This window comes from Chrysochloris asiatica, unplaced genomic scaffold (genome assembly GCF_000296735.1).
Source record: "Chrysochloris asiatica unplaced genomic scaffold, ChrAsi1.0 scaffold00040, whole genome shotgun sequence".
Lineage (NCBI taxonomy): Eukaryota > Metazoa > Chordata > Mammalia > Afrosoricida > Chrysochloridae > Chrysochloris > Chrysochloris asiatica.
In genome coordinates, this window is record NW_006408558.1 from 19380251 (window position 1) to 19399758 (window position 19508).

The 19508-nt window shown below is 55.1% G+C and overlaps 3 protein-coding genes across 3 annotated transcripts; 2 read left to right on the forward strand and 1 right to left on the reverse strand.

Moving 5' to 3' along the window:
- Nucleotides 1-141: 141 nt before the first annotated feature.
- Nucleotides 142-8409, forward strand: EFEMP2 (EGF containing fibulin-like extracellular matrix protein 2). Its single transcript, XM_006860911.1, has 11 exons — nt 142-258; nt 449-497; nt 1167-1373; nt 1831-1953; nt 2253-2369; nt 2509-2628; nt 5621-5740; nt 5827-5953; nt 6388-6583; nt 8137-8327; nt 8362-8409. The coding sequence occupies exons 1-10, from the start codon at nt 148-150 to the stop codon at nt 8296-8298; spliced, it is 1332 nt and encodes a 443-aa protein (XP_006860973.1). The 5' UTR covers nt 142-147; the 3' UTR covers nt 8299-8327; nt 8362-8409.
- A 728-nt stretch (nt 8410-9137) lies between these two features.
- On the reverse strand, nt 9138-13999 carry MUS81 (MUS81 structure-specific endonuclease subunit). The gene is made up of 16 exons (XM_006860912.1): nt 13865-13999; nt 13658-13787; nt 13368-13453; nt 12742-12840; nt 12578-12646; nt 12341-12426; nt 11771-11911; nt 11495-11590; nt 11277-11398; nt 11093-11190; nt 10597-10713; nt 10410-10505; nt 10086-10214; nt 9902-10005; nt 9291-9374; nt 9138-9204 (listed from the first exon to the last, which is right to left on the reverse strand). Exons 1-16 carry the CDS (start codon nt 13997-13999, stop codon nt 9138-9140), a joined length of 1659 nt encoding a protein of 552 aa, XP_006860974.1.
- Nucleotides 14000-18393: 4394 nt separating this feature from the next.
- Nucleotides 18394-19315, forward strand: CFL1 (cofilin 1 (non-muscle)). The gene is made up of 3 exons (XM_006860913.1): nt 18394-18696; nt 18961-19037; nt 19203-19315. Exons 1-3 carry the CDS (start codon nt 18437-18439, stop codon nt 19313-19315), a joined length of 450 nt encoding a protein of 149 aa, XP_006860975.1. The 5' UTR covers nt 18394-18436.
- Nucleotides 19316-19508: the final 193 nt, after the last annotated feature.

Sequence of the window (19508 nt, forward strand, 5' to 3'; positions counted from 1 at the left end):
AGGCCTGTGGAGGAGCAGGCCCCCGCGAAGCGCTTGGGCGTCCTGAGCTATGCCGGCCGGCGACGGGGCTCTAGGGCCCAGGATAGGGACTGGAGGGTGCCGTGGCAGAGGCACTCTAACTCACGCCCACAACCTCGCAGCCCCAGGATGCTCCCCTTCGCCTCCTGCCTGCCCGGGTCTCTGCTGCTCTGGGCGCTGCTGCTGTTGCTCTTGGGGGCAGCGTCTCCCCAGGATTCGGAGGAGCCTGACAGCTACACGGTGGGGACAGTGGGCCAACTGTTCTGGGACGGGATCCTGGGGTGGCTGCAGCCAGAGAAGGTGCCCCCTCCCCTGGTTGGTGGAGCAGCCGGGACCATTGTTTGGAGCAGGACGGGAGGGGGCCAGGTTCAGGCCCTGATATTGTAGGGAACTGAAGATGACCACTGGCCACCTCTGATCCCCTTACCAGGAATGTACGGATGGCTATGAATGGGACCCCGACAGCCAGCACTGCCGGGGTGAGTGTGCCTGGGATACAACTCTCCATCTGGGAGCCCAGGGAAGGGACATCCCCAGCTCCAGAACAGCAGTTGGGGAGTGGGCGGGGGGGGGGCAAGTGCCTGTCTTTAACTCTGCTGAGCTGGGCCACAGCCAGCTCTGGATCTCTGGGGGCCAGCTCAGCTAGGGGTGGAAGATTCCTCCAGGTCCCTCCCTCTCTGAGAAGCCCAGAAACCCTGTTCCCACCCCAGGAAGTTAGGGAGCAACAGGGCACTTCTTAGAGCAGCTGGGTCCTGGACACCCTCTTTGAACCACCCTCTTGTTCCATCACAAGCTAGGAGGGCCATGTCCAGGAGGGTGGGGGGAATGGTACAGGAAGGAGAATCAGCGTTTCGGTGAAAACAGCCGGCTGGCCTCCAACCCAGTGGCCCCAGGGAAGGTCCTGGGCAGGCAGCCTTGCCAGGATCACATAGCTGAGCTAGGCTCCTGCCCCCACCCTCCATGGCCAGTCCAGGAGACTGTGCACATTGATCTCCTCTCTGCAGACATCCAGGGATGGATTAACCAGTAAGCAAGGAATGTACCGGCTTACTTACTCATCTGTAGTGAATCAATTCACCTGGGAATTGTTCACTCCAGATGAATCAATAAGTACTAGTAAGCCTGGACATACCTTACTTATTGGGCAGATGTCAACGAGTGTCTGACCATTCCCGAGGCCTGCAAGGGTGAAATGAAATGCATCAACCATTATGGGGGTTACCTGTGTTTGCCCCGCTCGGCTGCCGTCATCAACGACCTGCATAGCGAGGGATCCCCACCCCCACTGCCTCCCGCTCCTCACCCCAACCCCTGCCCCCCAGGCTATGAACCCGATGAGCAGGAGAGTTGTGTGGGTAAGTGAGGGTCACCCTGGGACTAAGGTTCCTTGTCCTCTCTCCAAGCACCCAACATTGTATCTCTAAAGCTCGGCCTTCATATTCTCCTCAGCTCTAATGCCTCCCATGGCTCCTCAGGGCCCCTGGGAAGACGTCCAAACCATCACTGAGATTCTCACTTTGTGGGTCATGCCACAGTGCCTGTTCCACTGCCCCAACCAGCCCCTGGGACTGTCCAGCCTCTTTCCCCTGCGTCCTGTCCTTCCTGATTTGAATCCCATCCCTGGCTTTGGGGGAAAGAGAGGGTCCTGGAAGTTGTGGGTAGAAACTGCACGTCCTATACTCCCCAGTTAGGAGTGCCCCTCCCACTGTGCTGTTGAGAGATGTGCTCCCAGATGAGAGCTATCTGACTGTGTCTGCCTACCATGAGGGGCACATGGGCTCCTGGGAGGGAGCTGAGTGGTGTCTCTTGCAGACGTGGACGAATGTGACCAGGCCTTGCACGACTGCCGGCCCAGCCAGCAATGTCATAACCTGCCTGGCTCCTACCAGTGCACCTGCCCGGAGGGTTACCGCAAGATCGGGCCTGAGTGTGTGGGTGAGTCCAGTCTGGGTCTCTAGACCCTGGGGCCCTAGAGTTCTGAGCCCTTGGCCTGGTTTTCACCCTGGCACCCGCCCTTAATCTACTCCATTTCCCAGTAGAATTCTACTTCACCCGAGTCCCCTAACACCTCTCCTCTCCTGGCCACCAAACACAGGATTGGACAGTGTGGGGACTCCTGGTTGACATGGCTCTGCCCAGTCCCCCAGACACGGACAGGACTGTGGGTGGTGAGACCTTGAGTCCTGCCAGACTGGACCTACGTGATAGCTGACCCTCCTCTGCCTCCCTCCCAGACATAGATGAATGCCGTTACCGTTACTGCCAGCATCGTTGTGTCAACTTGCCTGGCTCCTTTCGCTGCCAGTGCGAGCCGGGATTCCAGCTGGGGCCCAACAACCGCTCCTGTGTGGGTGAGGCTGGGCCAGGCCAGGCTCCTGGGTCCTGGGCAGGGAATGGGGCTGGCAGAGCCCCCTTCTTGACTAACTCAGAGGGGAGGGCTCTGAGCTGCTCCTTTGCTTTCACTCTTCCCATTTTTGCTGGCACCCCCAGATGTGAATGAGTGTGACATGGGGGCCCCATGTGAGCAACGCTGCTTCAACTCCTATGGGACTTTCCTGTGTCGCTGTCACCAGGGCTACGAGCTGCACCGGGACGGCTTCTCCTGTAACGGTAAGACCTCCGTCCTGTTGCATGTTCTTCAACTTGGCTCCTCGGGTCCTGCATTGTCCCTGCCTCCTGCCACACAGTCCTCTGTCTGATGTCTTCATGTCACACCCACTCTATACCCACACACCTTCTGTGTATCTCAGTCCCTAGAGGGGAAGTCACGGAGGGGATTAAGAAAACTGAGCAAGGATGTGGGTACCACACTCTTCGAGAGTCGCATTCAAATTTTTGACTAGGGCAAATCACTCTTCTGCCCATTTCTTCTGTAAAATGGGTTGTTTCGAGGATTAAGTGAAAACATGAAAGCAGATACTAGCCTCTTCAAGTCTTAGCAGCAACATAAAAAACAAAAGCAAAAACTAAACCTGTTACCATAGAATCAATTCAATTTTGACTCATGGCGACCCTATAGAAGAGAGGGGAGAATTGCCCCACAGGGTTTCCAAGACTGTCCATCTTTATGAATGCACACTGCCTCCCTCATCCTTCTCCAGTTGAGCACTTGGTGTGTTCCAACCCATAACTTTCAGTTAGCAGCCAAGTACTGAACCACTGTGCCACCAGGGGTCCTTGGTGGTGGTGGTTATGTGCCGCGGAGTCGGTTTTTGAGGCTGTAAATCTTTACAGGAGCAGAAAGTCTCACCTTTCTCCCGCAAAACAGCTGGTAGTTTCGAACTGCTGACCTTAGCGTTCGCAGCCCGATTCGTAACCACTACGCTACCAGCACTCCTTAGCAACACTAAAAGCAAAACCAAACCAAAACATTGCTTTTGAGTTGATTCTGACCCATAGTAACCCATCCAGAACAAAGAACTTCCCCATAGAGGTTCTGAGATGCTTATCTTTACTGAAGAACAGACTGTCTACACCTTTCTCTGGAAGAACAGGCTGGTGGGTTCGGATGGACAACTTTTTGGTTAGCAGCTGAGTGCTTAATCCACTGTGCCATCAGAGCTTCAGAAGCAATTGTTGTTGTTGTTGTGTGCCGTGGAGTCGGTTCCGACTCATAGCGACCCTGCACAGGGTTTCCAAGGCTGTTAATCTTTACGGGAGCAGAACGCCTCATCTTTCTCCCGCGGAGCAGCTGGTAGTTTGGAACTGCTGACCTTGTGGTTCGCAGCCTGATTCGTAACCACTACGCTACCAGAGCTCAGAAGCAATAGTAAACCCCAAACCAAAAACCCACTGTCACTTAATTGATTCCAACGCATCATGATTCTAGAGGACAAAGTAGAACTGCTCCCTAGGAGTTCCGAGGCTGTAAATCTTTACAAGAGCAGAAAGCCTCGTCTTTCTCCCACAGAGCAGTTGATGAGTTCCAGCTGCTGACTTTGGTTAGCAGCCCAACCTGTAACCCCACTATGCCACCTGTAGCAATACTAAAGGGGTTGCTAATGGCTGAGACCCAGATCCCTGCTTTACCACATTTTTTTTCTGTCAACAACTTAATGAGGTAAGGGTGCTTTTTTCTTACCCCCTGCAAAGTGAGGACATTAACACTACCCTTCAGGTTTGTTGGGAAGATTACAAAATACAATAAACATTAAGTCCTGAATTAATGGTGCTTTCACTGATGAAGAGGGGTTCTGACTTCCAAGTCGTGGCGTGGCGCTGTAGGATAAGCACTAGACCGTAAGGTTGGTGGTTTGAACTTACCAGCCACTCCTTGGAAACCCTATACAGGGTCACTATGAGTTGGAACCAACTCAATGGTACTTAACAACAACAATAAAGTCACACAGCTTGGGGGTGAGGTAGGGCCAGGACTCGATCTGGTCTTTTCATTCCATGTCTGTCCCCTGTTTACACTGTGCTTGCCCCATTGGTAGTTGGTTCGTGGTAGAAAGCCTGGGGTCTGGCTGCACAGCTCATACTTGCAGGAGGTGACTAGGTGCTTGGGCTGATTCTGGGTCATAAGGATTGAGTGAGTTATTGAAAACCAGGGTAGGCCAGGGCCTTAAGACTCATCTATTTGAACCTATTCGTTTTACTCAAGGCACCCCAGATAAGTAGTGGTATGGCACTGAAGGATAAACACGGACTGCTAACCTTGTGGCCGACAGTTCAAACTTACCAGTTGTTCCTTGGAAATCCTATGCAGGGTCGCAGTGAGTTAGAAGTGAGTCAATGACACTTAATAACAACAACAAAATCAGTAGGATTCAAACCCAGGCCTTGAGAGTCCCAGTTTTCTATGTTGTGGTTGGGTGCTGCCAAATCAGTTCTGACTCGTAGTAACCCTGGATAGAGCTCTTGAGGCTATAAATCTTTATGGGAGCAGAAAGCCTCATCTTTCTCCTGTGGCTTGACTGGTAAATTCAAATTACTGAACCAGCTCATAATATCTTCTTAATTTAGGGAGAGAGAGTCCTGAGTTATAGCAGTATGGGAAACCTAGAATCCTGTTCCCTTAAAGCTTGAGATGACACAAATTTGTGCTTTGCTGGTGGTGGCGCTGTGCCGTGGAGTTGGTTCTGATTCATACCACCCTGCATAGAGGGTTTCTGAGGCTGTAAATCTTTACTGGAGCAGAAAGCCTCATCTTTCTCCTGTAGAACGGCTGGTAGTTTCGAACTGCTGACCTTGAGGTTAGCAGCCTGGCTCATAACCACTACGCTACCAGAGCTCCTTTGTGCTTGATGTGTTTGACTACTAACCTAAAAGCTGGCCTTTCAAACCCACTCAGCAGCATGGCAGAATGGTCTGGTCATCTGCTCCTGCCAACATGATATAGCTAAGACTCTTATGGAGCACTCTGACACATGGGGACACCATGAATTGGAATGGATTCCACAGTAGCGGGTTTGATTTTTACTAAGCATGGAGGACTTGGTTTCATTCCCCTCTGACTTCACCCAGGTGCCTACCTTGGGACTGGGCACTTTCAGTAATCGTTTGTGCAACTGAATCAAGAGACACCTTGTGCTGGAAGAGTCTTCCTTCCTTGCCTTCAGCACTCTACCCCTCACTCTCATCAAAGCCACCTTTTCCTCAGATATTGACGAATGCAGCTACTCCAGTTACCTCTGCCAGTATCGCTGTGTGAACGAGCCAGGCCGCTTCTCCTGCCACTGCCCCCAAGGCTACCAGCTGTTAGCCACACGCCTCTGCCAAGGTACAGGTTGCCTGGCGGGTTGGGTAGGGTGAAGTGAGGGGCTGGTGGACTGACGCCCTGGTTCCAGCCCTCCTTTCCTGGCACAGACATTGATGAATGTGAGTCGGGTGAGCAACAGTGCTCTGAGACCCAGACCTGCGTCAACTACCACGGGGGCTACCGCTGCGTGGACACCAACCGCTGTGTGGAGCCCTACGTTCAGGTGTCAGACAAGTGAGTCAACGCGATGCTGAGCTCTGGAAGAAACTACAACTCCCAGTGGATTCCGAGGCTGACTGGTGTCTATCCGGGCTGGCGGGTACTCCTGAGGGCTGATAGGAGTTGTAGTCTCTTGTGACTAAAGCCTGCGTACTGTTATAGCAGGTGCGGGAGATCAATGTTATTTAGAGCCGCCAAATTGGTTCCGACTCATTGGGACCCTGTATAGGGTTTCTGAGGCTTTACATCTTTGCCGAGCATAAAGTCTCATCTTTCTCTCATAGAGAGAGTGGGCGCCAGCAGCGGACCTTGTGGTTCACAGTCCGTTGCTTAGCATAAGGAGCTGCCATGCACCCTGGGAGGATCCATAGTGTTCACCTTTTGAGGGTAGACAAGACTTGGCAGATGGTCTAGGACCTCATTCATGTCCCCCATCTTGGCGTCTCCAGCCGCTGCCTCTGTCCGGCCTCGAACGCCCTATGCCGGGAGCAGCCTTCGTCTATCGTGCACCGATACATGAGCATCACTTCGGAGCGGAGCGTTCCCGCCGATGTGTTCCAGATCCAGGCGACATCTGTTTACCCCGGTGCCTACAATGCCTTTCAGATCCGTGCCGGTAACTCGCAGGGGGACTTCTATATTCGGGTAAGACCTTTGTCACCCTCACTCTTCAAATCAAAGTGCAAACCCATCACTTAATTCCTAAAACCAACCCCCACCCACTGAATCCGTTCTGATTCAAAGTGACCGCCTTATCTTTCTCCCATGTAGCAGCTGTTGAACTTGAACAGCCAGTCTTGTCATTGCAGTGGTGATGGTGGTATGCCTAGGAGTCAGTTCAGACTCATAGTGACCCTGTACAGGGTTTCTGAGGCTGTAAATCTATGGGAGCAGAAAGCCTCATCTTTCTCCCACAGAACAGCTGGTAATTTCGAACTGCTGACCTTGAGGTTAGCAGCCCAATTAGTAACCACTACGTTACCAGAGCTCCATAGTCTTGAGATTAGCAACTCAAAAACATTTAAGTCACCAGGGCTCCAGTTAATTCCAAGAAGGGAGATTCTGTTATACAGCTAAGCCCCACCCTTGGGGCAGGACTTCTGTTTTCCCCGTTGTCTAGACTGCCTCACACCTTTGCCCTGCAGAACGAAAACAAAATAGTGCCTAGAATTGTGTGGGTCTATTTACTTGGCTGTCTCCCCACTGGGCTGAGAGTTCCTTGAATGCCCAATCTGGTTTGATTTGTGTCTATAGGTTTGCACTATAGATGTGGGTAGGAAGATGGTTGTTGTCAAATGCCTTGCTTCAGAGGAGCAGCTGGTGTGTTGAGCTGCCGACCTTGTGGTTAGCAGTCCATTGCGCATCTACAGCGCCACACCAGGAGTTCATTAGAAAGGTAGTTGCTGTTAAGTGCCCTTGAGTTGGTTTCTACTCAATTTGTTGTTGTTGTTAAGTGCCGTCGAGTTGGTTCCGACCCATAGCGACCCTGTACAGGGTTTCCGAGGCTGTAAATACTTACGGGAGCAGAAAGCCTCATCTTTGATTGTTAAAACTCAGAACAGGTTCTAAGGAGGACCCTGGAGTCAAAGTTTTGTGTTCCTTCTCTTGGTTACCCTAGCTGGCCTCAGTTCCTTCTCTCACATGAGTAGCATGGGAGGCCTTCCAAGAGTTAAAGAAAGGTGGGCAGGTGGTTGGGAGCCAGCCTCTACTGGTAGAGCTGTGAGGGGGAGTGGACCCAGGTGTGACTCAGTGGGAGCAGAAGCGTGTCAGGCTCTCAAACCCAGGGGCATCCTGCTGTAATCAGCTCAAGCATGGGTTTGTCTATCGGTGCTTACTTCTTTTTGAAATGGAGTGTTCTGAGGGGGCATCTACCTGCTCCAGGTCACCAGAGACCCCACCGCTCCCAAATCTCACATCTACCTAACTGGGTAACCCTGGGTAGATGACCATCTGGCAGTGGTAGAAGAGTAGTGGCGAGCAAGGTGGGGAGACTTCTGAGGGCAGGACCCTGGGTGCAGAAGGGGAGATTAAGGAACTGGGTAGACCCTAGACAGGTGTCACAGCCTGGCCGGGGCCTCACCACCTCCTGGCCAGCTGACATGGGTGCAAGCCATGGGAGTCAGGTGATGCTGGGTCAGGGTCCTGGCACACAGGTTGATTCATCTATGTGTCTCCCCACCCACTGTGCCCCCCTGCAGCAAATCAACAATGTCAGCGCCATGCTGGTCCTGGCCCGGCCTATAACGGGCCCCCGGGAGTACGTGCTGGACCTGGAGATGGTCACCATGAACTCCCTCATGAGCTACCGGGCCAGCTCTGTACTGAGACTCACTGTCTTCGTGGGAGCCTACACCTTCTGAGGAGGCGGGGGACCCTCAGGGAGTGGAGGGCTCAGGGAGGACTGTGTTCTGCTAAAAAGGAAGACAATGTTGCAAAGGGCAGAGAGAGATAGGCAATAAAAGGAGAAAGAAGTCCTCGGGGCTGAGGTGGGTGGGTAACCCTGTAGTGACCCCAGATTGTGGGAGGAAGGCAGGGCCAAGTCTACCTTAAGGGGGGCTGTGTGCTCAGGCTGAGGGGGCCCCAATGTCAGGACCTGAGAACCCATCCCTAAGGCTGGGATTGGTCTGTGTACCAGGGTCAGAATCGCCCTGGAGGGAGGAGGTAATGAGGGCTCAGCCCAGAGGCTGGGGCTTGGCTGATTTGCTGGGACACCCCTGCTCTGGGTAGTAACAGAGGCCCTGAGTTCCAGTCCTGGTTTGGCCTCAAACTATGAATTTAGACAAGCCCTAGTTGCTCCCTGTGCCTGCATCTTCCCATCCATAAAATGAGGCGATTGGACTGTTAGTGGTTTTCAGACTTTTCTTTTCCAAGCTATGAAACTTACCCGAGGAAAGCTCATTCAGTCAGGACCCTTGGCTAACATGGACTTGACTCAGAGATGTAGTGCCCACTGCTTCCACCTTCTTGGCATCTCAACATGGAGCTCCAGAGTCCCAAGGAACTCAGTCTAAAACCAGACCAGATGGTCTCCTCAAATTGGGGATTTTACAAGGCTGCTGGGGCCTGGCGCTTCTCCTTTGATACAAGTAAAGTTGCAAACACTTCAGTTTTTATTGTAGCTCAAAAGGTTCCTGTTAAAAGGCTGGCTAGCAGCTGGGTGTGGGGAAGCCAGGGGCAGGGGTCCATCCCGTGGCACGGCTCAGGTCAGGGGATCACGGCTGCAGTAGAGCTGGGACAAGGTCCTGCTCAGCACGGGCCCCAGTTTCCTGCAGGAAGAGAGGCAGGTGGGGTCAGTCCTGTGCTTCAAGCGGCTCCAGTCCCGTCATTCCCTCCAAGTCCATCCCCATCTGACCTCTGCAGACGGCCACTCTTGACGGTGCTAAGCAGCAACTCCTGTTCCTTACTAGTGGCGCAGGCGTCATAGGCGGCCAGGAGGCTGCGGGTGGGTAGATGTTGGCATTTCTAAGACATGCCATGGCTGGCTGCTGGTCTCCTTGGGGCCCAGCTCTGAGCCAGTCTCAAGGATGAGGATGTAGGAAGGGGTGCACCTAGGTTTGAGGGGTAAGAAGCCTACCCCACTTCCTAAGCCTGGCACTTAGGGCCTTGCCCCATCTTCCTGCAGGTACACAGGGACAGGACCAGCAAAGGGTCCAAAGCTCCCTGCACAAGATGCTCCCAAGTGTGGGCATTCTTGACCCAGCAAAATGGGCCATCTTCCTGGCCCGATTGCTCCGCCCTTCCTTCAGGGAGCTTTGTCTGCTCCTTCAGACAGAAGGTCTTCCTCCTAACCTCTGGCCTCCCCCAGTGTCTAGACCTGGGGCTAGCTCTGGCTGCTTTTGTCTCTCCCCTGCGCCCACCTCTGTGAGTTCCCTAGCATTCAGCTAGGTCATTTACTTCTGCAGTTCACAAAGCGGAGCCCCCACAAAGCACAGGCTGAGTTGAATTCCTTGCTGGGGGGCCTACCTGGCAGGAGTGCTGTACCGATCTACCAGGGCTGCCGCCTTCTCCCCACTCACTCCACGTACTTGCATCAGCTGACGTGCAAACACCTCCCGGACAGACTGGGCCTGGCATAGGGGGTTGGGAGGACAGGGTCAGGCCTGGTTTGAGGCCAGCCACGTCCGGAGGAAGTGGCCAAAAGCAGTACCTTGTTCTTCATGGCTCCCGCATTGAAGTCACTGAAGGTGAGGAGGGAGCAGACAGGGTTTGGGGAGGGCCTGGTTCCTGGTTCAGGGTCTCTTGGGGTTCCCCCTGGGCGGCTGTGTAGGGTGTGGCCCTGAGGGAAAAGGGGACTAAAGATCAGGCCGAAGCTCCCGGCAGGTGGGGGTGGGACGCAGACCCCCAGCCAGTCATTTCCTGATCTAGGCCTCCGAGGGCCAGCTTGAAAAATGAGATGCTCACTCACCCCATGTCTCTCAGGAAATGGAGGGCCCAGGTAAGGGGCCAGGACCGGGAAAATCCATCTGCTCACCTGATAGAGTCTCTCCAGACCCCTTGTCAACAGGGCCAAGTAGGCGGCTGACTCCTTGATATCTGCTGTGCGCTTCACAAAGAAACCATCAATGACCTGGAAAGAGGGTCTCTAAGAATCAGGGGAATCCCGGGCAAAGCCACCAACCTTGGGCCCCCTACCAACCTAGTCCTGCCCTCTGGCTCACCTGAGTGTTGGTCACAGCCTGCAGCAGGGTACTCTCAGGAAGGCTGAGGTTGTGGATGGAGCCATGCTCTTCCACCAGGTACACCCGGTGCCCCAGACCACAGCGCTTCAGTCGGAACTGGGGAGGTGGGCAGAGGAGGTAGGGAGGGGCATTCAATCGTCATGTGACTGGTTCCCCCAGTTGTCCTTCTGCCTTCCCTCGGTCCTGTCCACTCTGACTGTGGGCCAGTTCTGGCCCACTGTTGTTCTTATCCTGGAGGTCAGAGCCTCATTTATCCAAGACTGCACGGCCTGGCTACCCAAGGGTCTGTACTATGCCCTTTTGCCTGGCACTAGCACCTTGCACACACTGGGGGCCAGGATGATTTGGTCCCAGGGCTGCCCTAGATTAGACCTCCTGGGGATGTGGCCAGCCATGGCTCTACTTCAGGCAGGCTACTCAGAAGTGCCCCCAGCATCCTTGGGCCTGGGAGGGTTCCTGGGGGCAGTGAACAAACCTTTTGCTCTCGGAAGCGGCCGTCGATGATACTGCTACATAAATCGTCCAGCCGCTTGCGCTCCACGATGTGGTCCAGCACGAGCTCACCAGGCCTTGCTACCAAAGGGGCCATGGGGGTGTGGTTGGCTGAAGTCTCCACTCACCGTGCCTATCTCTGACACCGCCCGCCTGAGGTCCCTTACCGGGGTCACTGGGCCTGGTCTCCTGTGCTACCCACACGAAGTCCCCAACGTGCAGCCTGCGGACCATGTGGCTTACGTGTAGCCGCTTAAGTTCTTGGAGCAGCTCTGGCCTGTGCCCAGCCCTGGAGTTGCAAGGCAGGGGCCTAGGTCAGGGCAGGCCAGTAGCCCCCCAACAGCATATTGTCTTTTGCTTCTCCTCCTCCCCCCACTTTGCTCACCCTGTAGTCTCGCCGACATCCACACACAATACCACCCTGTACTCTCCAGGCCCCAGCTCCAGTGGGGGCGGCTGGATGCCCCCTTCGCTGGTGCCACTGTGGAAAGGAGGAGTTGGTGGGTGTCAGGCAAAAAGTCCCAGTACCAAAGCAACCCCTTTCTCCTCCCGCTGCCAGGAGATGGAGCAGCCAGAATTTAGCTGTAAGAATGGGGGTGAGAGTAGGGTGCTGGCCTCATGTCAAGAAGTCCTAGTGTTTCCCAGCCCCCCTCCTACTCACAGCTTGGCTGAAGCTGCTCCCGGCTCTTCTGACTCCTCCCCAGGGGGCTCCTCTGGCCCAGTGCCCACACTGGATGAGCTCAGGTCCTCGGACTCAGCCAGTTTCTGGGCTAGCTCCAGACCCTCCGACGTCAGTGAATACCTTGGGAGGCAGGGAAAGATGCATATAGTTCTCCATTTATTCCTCAACCCAGGCTGGCCACACCACCCTCTTGACAACCTTGCACAAGCCCAACCCACACCCCTCCCTGCCCCTCAACACACACATTCTTGCTCGCTCAGGTCTGTAGTGAGTCCTTCCCAAACTTGTCTCCTTCCCTCTCCCTGTATCATTCCTTTGGAATCCTAAGGCTTATCAGATGCCACTTCTTCAGCAAGGTCTTTCTGTTCCCCCAATAATCTGGGATCCCCCTTCTCCCTCCCAGGGCCTGCCCTTCCCCTCAGACCCTCCTGGTACCCTGACAGTATGGGCTTAAGACTTGGGCCTTGTTGAGTGACCATAAGCCCCACAAAGTATATCAGGTTTGAATACCATGTTCCCCTGGCCCATGGCCCCTGCAGTTGGCCGCACCTGGCTGGCTGCTGTGTTCTGAGGACAAGGTTCCGGTGGAGGAGGGCTCGGAGGACTGGCCAAGGTCGAGTGCTCCCAGGGGCCACCTGTAGACAGGAAGCAGGTCCTAGGGTGCCAAGGGTTCTACCAAGCATGCATACTCCCTTCTCCTTAGGCCCCACACCACTGCCGGTGCCTGAGGCTTTAGGGGGCTGATGCACAGCTACTTAGCACCCCCTTCTCAAACTCAGTGTTCACCTTGGGAGCCTTCTGGGCACATCTCTGTAGCAGTTGTTCCTTGGTTAGGAAGTTGCAGCCACTAGGATTCTGAAATCAAGGTAGACAATGACAAGAGTGGCTTCAATGCCTGGGTTCCACCTAGTGGCTAGATGATCGTCACAAAACTGTCCTGGAGTGCTCACCTGGTGCTCCCGGTACAACAGCAAAAGCACAGCCCGGGCACCTGAGTGCCGGGCTGGCCAGTAGCCTCGAGGACCCCTTGGTTTGGACTGAGCTGGAACCTGAAAGGTACAGACAGGCTGTGAACACAAACATCAGGCGGTCATTGTGGCTGACTTCCTGGCAGGGCCAGGATACCTGAGGTTTAAGGTCTGTGTCAGCAGCCCCAGGGCAAATCGCTTCAGCTGCCAGTTGGTGGGAAGGAACTGGGTTGAGACAATGGGCTACTGTGGGGTGGGAGAAGTGCCTGGCCCAGCCTCAGTTCTCCAGAACCCACCACCCACTGCTAGACCTCCCCTGGACTACAAAACAACCCCACAACTCACTAGGATGGGCTCCCTAAGTAGCTGAAGATGGCACTCTCTGAACACTATTTTCACCTAGATGAGAATACCGAGTCTCCAGAAAACATTTGTTTGCGACCACTGATCACTGATGTCGTTATTTGGACCCCAGGCCTGTTTAATTTCAAACTTTCCGCAAAACCATTCACATCCCCAGAGAAAATTCAACCTCTCCCACCCGAGGCAGAACATTTTACTTCCGGCACTCCCACCTCCTCTGCCACGCCCTCTTGTTCTGTGCTCACGGGCTTGGGAAGGCTTTGAGCTTCCATAAGTGACCCTACTGGGGCTGAACTCTTTTCTCCAGATGGCGACACCGGGGCAAGGTCACCTGCGGAGACAGAAGGGATTCACCCCTGGAACTCATCGAATTTGGGAAGCGGGAAGGGGTTAGGGTACAACGGGAAAGCTCAGGGAGAGTCAGCCACTTGCTCAAATTCAAACAACGTGGACATGTGTAGGGTGCTGGACGCCAAGATATCCGAGATGCACTTAGTGGGGAAGAAGAAGACCGACCGTCTCCTCCGGCACTCACTGTCCGAGGCTCGGTGCCGCTGCAGCCGCTCGTCCAACATCCGGCAGAGCCCGTCTCCGAAGTGCTGGAGGATCTTGGCTTCCTTCCCGCTGCGCAGGGGTAGCGGGTACCGCCGGAGCGAGCGCAGCGCCTGGGGCAGGGATTACGGTCAGTCAGGCCATGGGGTCCACTTCGGCTAGTGGACCATCAGCCCCGCCGGGACCTCACCTTTTGAAACACGAAACGCGTGCGGCGCCCCCTGCTGGTCGCCTCGTCCCGCCACTCGGTCAGCCAGCGTATGAAGAGTGGGTTGGGGCAAACCGGCAGCGGGCGCTTCCGGCCCAGGCGGACGGGCGCCGCCATGAGCCCCGGAGCCGGTCCTCGGGCGCCTCACGCCGGCGGGACCCCGACAACGCCAGCTCGGGAGTTGGGATTCTGACACCTAGCCTTGAGGGGGCGGGGTCTCCCCGGTCACGAGTCCCTACGCGGGCACTCACTAGGGGATCCACTCCCTTTTCCCCCCACCCCCCGCCTCCCCGCCCCTGCACTATGCTAAGTGGCTGGTTCCGAACTTCTTCTCTACAGCCTACTGCCCACAACCACTCTTTGAGCGCGCCCCAACCGAGCCCCTGGAGCGCAGATCCCGCCCTTTCCTCCCACCCCAAATTCGAGAGCGGGGGCTCCTGTGCTTGCTGTCAAGAGGATGGCGGACAGCGCCCCCTTTGGTTGGGCGGGTAGGTCGAAGACGTGCTTAATGGAGAAATCTGAGCTAGGCTTATCTAAAGCTAATTTCTGTTTTACTCTTGCAGAGACGACTAAAAAAGGAGACTGGGCTTGAAAATGAGCTAGGAGAGAGAAAAAAACGCAGGTGTATTTGCGGGAGCAGGTATATTCGCAAGAGGGACATCTAGGAAGGAGTTCAGGGCATGAGAACACCAAGTAAAGGCAGGAGTCCACACATCTTCGGAGTAAATGGTGAACATGTGTGGGGTAATGACAATGCCAGCGACAGGTAACACTGATGCTAGGAGGACGCGGAGGTCCGAAAACTGGGGGCAGCCTGAGGGCGGGGGGGGGGGGCATGTGGCTGGATCCGGACAAAGGTGGAAGGAGCGAATGCTACAGCATTTCTATGGTCATTGAGAGGTGGGGAACCCACAGAGGGATTGACTGAAGATAGGAATTCTGCAATGGGACCCAGGTTGAAGGGCATATACAGAGGGTCTCGCTAGAGGTTTGGAGCCGCACTTAAGCCTTCAGCTGTACAGCCGGAAATCGCGAATTGCAGCTCTCAGGTTTGCAACGGAGCTCCAGGCCCACCCTCCAGACTCCGCCCCGCTCGCAATTCAGCATGCCCCCCCAGCCGGCTCTGGCCTCCCACCCGACGCGGCCTTATAAGGAGTCTGGAGCCGGTGTTCGGGCTGGCCCCACCCCCTTCAGTCTCATGTCCTAATAAGGACATGTAGGGCATCCTGCTGCTGGGGGCGGGAGGGAGGGCGTCTCCAAGGTAACTACGAAGCCCCCTCCCCCTCCGTGTTTTTCTTGTAAACTCCGGGGTCGAAAAGGGTGGAGCCAAGCGCCCCTCCGACTGGGACGCAGGCGGTAGTCGGGGTCCAAGCTGCGGCCTCCACCTGGGGCTCCAGGGTATTCGACTGATGGGCGTTGCTGCGGATGTTCTCGACTACAACCCCCAACATGCTCTGCGATGTGCCCCACACCCGGACTACTTTCCTGGGTTCTTGAAGACTGGATTGCTGGCTTCTACTTACACTGTGTATTCTGCCTATGGGTTAAAGCCCATCAGTTTCATTTGTGGGTATGCCATTGATTTCTTTGAGACCACAGTCTTCTCTTGTAGAGCCTGAAGCTATTATGTTCATCGTTCTGGGTCAACGATGTTTTCCCGGAGTCCCCACCCCAAACAGTTCCTTTTTATTTAGGCTTCTGCTCCCAAAGAGCTTGTGTCTAAAATTTGAGGCTATTAATCATCTACCTTACTATCAACCTAAACAAGGTTCAATTCTGATTTAGTATCTTATTTCCTCACTGCCTTGTAAAAGACATAGAGGAAATCCTTGTTTAAATGTACAAACCCCTGCCCTCTCACTTAAGACTTGTGAATGTTTGCCAAACATCTTTAAACAAGGACAAGGCTCTCCTTTTCAAAGTACCCACCCCCCCTTTAGCCGCTCCTGTCTTTTTCGTCTTCCTATTTTTATTGTAATTAAAATTGCATATGGCCTCATTTTTTATTCCTGGTGTGACGCTGTAGGGTCAGCACTGGACTGAGAAAACCAGAAGGTGGTCAGTTCAAAACCACCAGCTGCTCCTCGGAAACACTCCGGTCGCTATGAGTGGGAATCGACTCGACCACACTTAACGGCCTTTTTTGATGAGGCAAGAATGGCTTTGCACACGGTTTATTGGTTTGAATGCGCCTTTTCATTGTGATTCCTTGTTTTAGGAGTGCTTTCCAGGACAGTTGTCTCAATTCAGAAAAGGCAAATCCTAACCCCACTCAAAAATTTCAGACTTGAGGATCCAGAAAGTGCTAAGATACGTATTAGGAAAACCGATTACTCAACGGTGAAAGGCCACGAAATCGGGGTCCAATTTTGTGTCATCTTTAAGGCACACAGGGCCTATTTTTCAGCTCGGAGCGTTTCCTGGGACGCTCCACCAATCGGCGCGCTCTCCGTGCCCTTCGTCCCGGCGTCCTCGGCTGCCTTGGACAACATTTCCCGGAATGCAATGCAGAGCTGGGAGGTCGGCCCACAAAGTCTCAATTACCCTGTGAGCCCCAAGACAGTGCAGAACACTCGGACTTCATTTCCCGTCGGCCCTGAGGGAGAGCGCCGGAAGCCCGCCCCGCCCCTCATTGTGCGGCTCATACTAAACGGAAGGGGCCGGGAGAGGCCGCATTCAGTCGGATCCCGGCAGCAGCTGCAGCGGCTCTCCTCTCCTCTGGCTCTGTTTGCCTTACTCCTTTCGCTTCCGGAAACATGGTGAGCAGCAGGCTACGGCGTCCGAAGGAAGTTGGCTACGGGTCGGTCGTTCGCGCCCACGGGAGGGGACGGAGGAGCGACGTCGGCACCCCCTCCCCCAGCGCTGCGGGCGGGACGAGGGTCTCGCGCTGAGGGGCGGGCGGCTCCGGGACGCGCGTGCGCGCCCGCGGGCTCCAAAGAGGGCCGGCTCGGACGTCGCTCGCGCGCCCCCTGGCCTCCCTTCCCCCACCTCGCTGGTGAGCCCGCGCGGACACCGCCGTGGGGGGAGGGGTCCAAGACGCGCGCGCCCGCTCCTCGCAGAGTAGCTGGCTGCGACGGTGCGGGGGGGGGGGTGGGGAGCGCGCGCCCAGCGGGAGCACGCGGCGGCCAACCCCGGACGGCGGACAGCGAGGAAAAAGCGCGCAAGCGGTCTTGGCGCGCGCGCCCCACCCAAGAGCTGTTCCTGCCTCCGCGCCATCCTCCCTCGGCGGCAGGCGGGCCTAGCTAGTGAGCAGGTGGCAAGAGATGCCTGCGCCCGGGAGGAGCCAGTGGGATGCTGGGGCGCCGGGGTCTGGATGGGACCGCGGGGTCCTAGGAGTGGCATTTGGCACCGCGCCGCACAGAACGGACACTGTTGATGTCACGGTCCAGCTCCGGGTTGAGAGCGTCTACAAAGCAAGCCGGGCCCTTGGTTCTGGGCCTACGTTGGAACTGCGCTGCCGGCGCGTGCGCACACGTTCAGGCCCCGGCTGCGGGGGCCGAGACGCTGGGCTAGTGGGGCCTTCGGCCTTCCCGGATGGGACTGAGGGTGGAGCCGAGTTTAGGGAAGTGACCCAGGCGGGCACAGCCCGGAAACCACCCCGCCCCCTGCATTGGGCTCGAAGACTAGAAGATCTTAAAGTCCATGAGTTGTGTAATTGTCCAGGCTCCCTGCAGGGGACAGTCCTTAGATGCCCAACAGTAAAAATGACACCCTACCTAGACTTGAGGCCCTGGAGGTGTTGCTGCCTCTAGGGTGAGGGTTTGTCTCTAGAGGAGGGGGCCAAGCCGACTCTTTGCCCCGCCCACTCCGGAAGGGACCGAATCACGTGGCGGGCTTCCTCTGCAGTTCCGGGGGTGGAGGGGTGCAGGTTACCATGGGCAGCTCCCTCCTGGCTAGATTGTCCCCAACAGGACACAGGGTTGAAGTTTAAATAGCTCTGGATACCGGAGTTTGGCCTTAACATCTGTCGGCAACCTTTGAGGTCCTGCACCATTTCCGGAGAAAGGGTGTTGTCGGGCTGGGCTTTATTGCAGTTTGGATCTTTGCTTTTGGGTCGAGGAGACCTTAGAAGAGGACCGTTTGTGAAATAACTGCATTGAACGTTTCTTAGGGACTTTCTAGGAATGTAGGTGCCCTTTCTAGCTTTGTGTAGCATCCGGCTTTCCTGTGTTCCGAATTGAAGATCATGACTTGGTCGTTAGGAAGTTCAAAGTCAACATTTTTAGCCAGATGTTGAGGTTGAGTACTGTGGGTAGAAAATTAGTAGCCTCTGGATTCTCATTCTGAATTCACATCTAACCCAAGGTTCAGATTCTCACGGGTCTTCAGTTTCCTATCTTGAGATGGGATGTTGAATCAGGTGACCAGAGGTCTCTTGTATGGCTGCCATTCTGGGCTTGTGTCTTATCTGGTCCTTTGGTAGGGACTTGAGCTTCCACTCCTTTTGAGAAGGGGCCTATGGAACCCTGTTCCTCATGAGGTGTCTGTCTGTGGCTCATCTCCCAGGCCTCTGGTGTGGCTGTCTCTGATGGTGTCATCAAGGTGTTCAATGACATGAAGGTGCGCAAATCATCAACGCCAGAGGAGGTGAAGAAGCGCAAGAAGGCAGTGCTCTTCTGCTTGAGTGAAGATAAGAAGAACATCATCCTAGAGGAGGGCAAGGAGATCCTGGTGGGTGACGTGGGCCAGACTGTCGATGACCCCTATGCCACCTTTGTCAAGATGCTGCCAGACAAGGACTGCCGCTATGCCCTCTATGATGCAACTTATGAGACCAAGGAGAGCAAGAAGGAGGATCTGGTTTTTATCTTCTGGTGAGTTCCTTGTACAGGCACTTTTTCCTGTTTTCTGCACTAGCTGCCCTGTCTCATAATGGAATCTCCATGGTGCCCAGTATAACCCACTAGTGTGTTTGGGGCAGGCTTTCAGTTATCCCCACGTAACTTATTGTTAACGAAGAATGCTAAAATTTGGATACTACAGACCACCCTAAAGGTGTCTTTTTACTTCTGTTACCTGAGGGGCAGTTACTAGTCACCGTAGAGAGATTTTAATTACTCTGCTCTTTTTCCTTCTAGGGCCCCCGAGTCTGCACCCCTTAAGAGCAAAATGATCTATGCTAGCTCCAAGGATGCCATCAAAAAGAAGCTGACAGGTAAGGGCCGGCAGGGGTGGGGGGCGGAGGGCCTTGTCTACTTGCTGAAAGAGAACCTTGTTCCTATCTGTCCAAGTGCTCTGATTGGCTTCTACCCAGCCTCACATACCCCCCTTTTCCCATGCTTCCTGCTCACAGCCACCACCACCCCTTTCTTTCCCACAGGGATCAAGCATGAATTACAAGCAAACTGCTACGAGGAGGTCAAGGACCGCTGTACCCTGGCCGAGAAACTCGGGGGCAGCGCTGTTATCTCCCTGGAGGGCAAGCCCTTGTGAGCCCCCTCCAGCCCCCTGCCTGGAGCATCTGGCAGCCCCAGACCTGCCTGTCGGGGGCTGCAGGCTGCCCCCTTCCTGCCAGACCGGAGAGGCTGGGGGGATCCCAGCAGGGGGAGGGCAATCCCTTCACCCCAGTTGCCAAACAACCCCCACCCACTGGACCTTCCTCCTCCTCCCTCCACCCCTGAAGGTT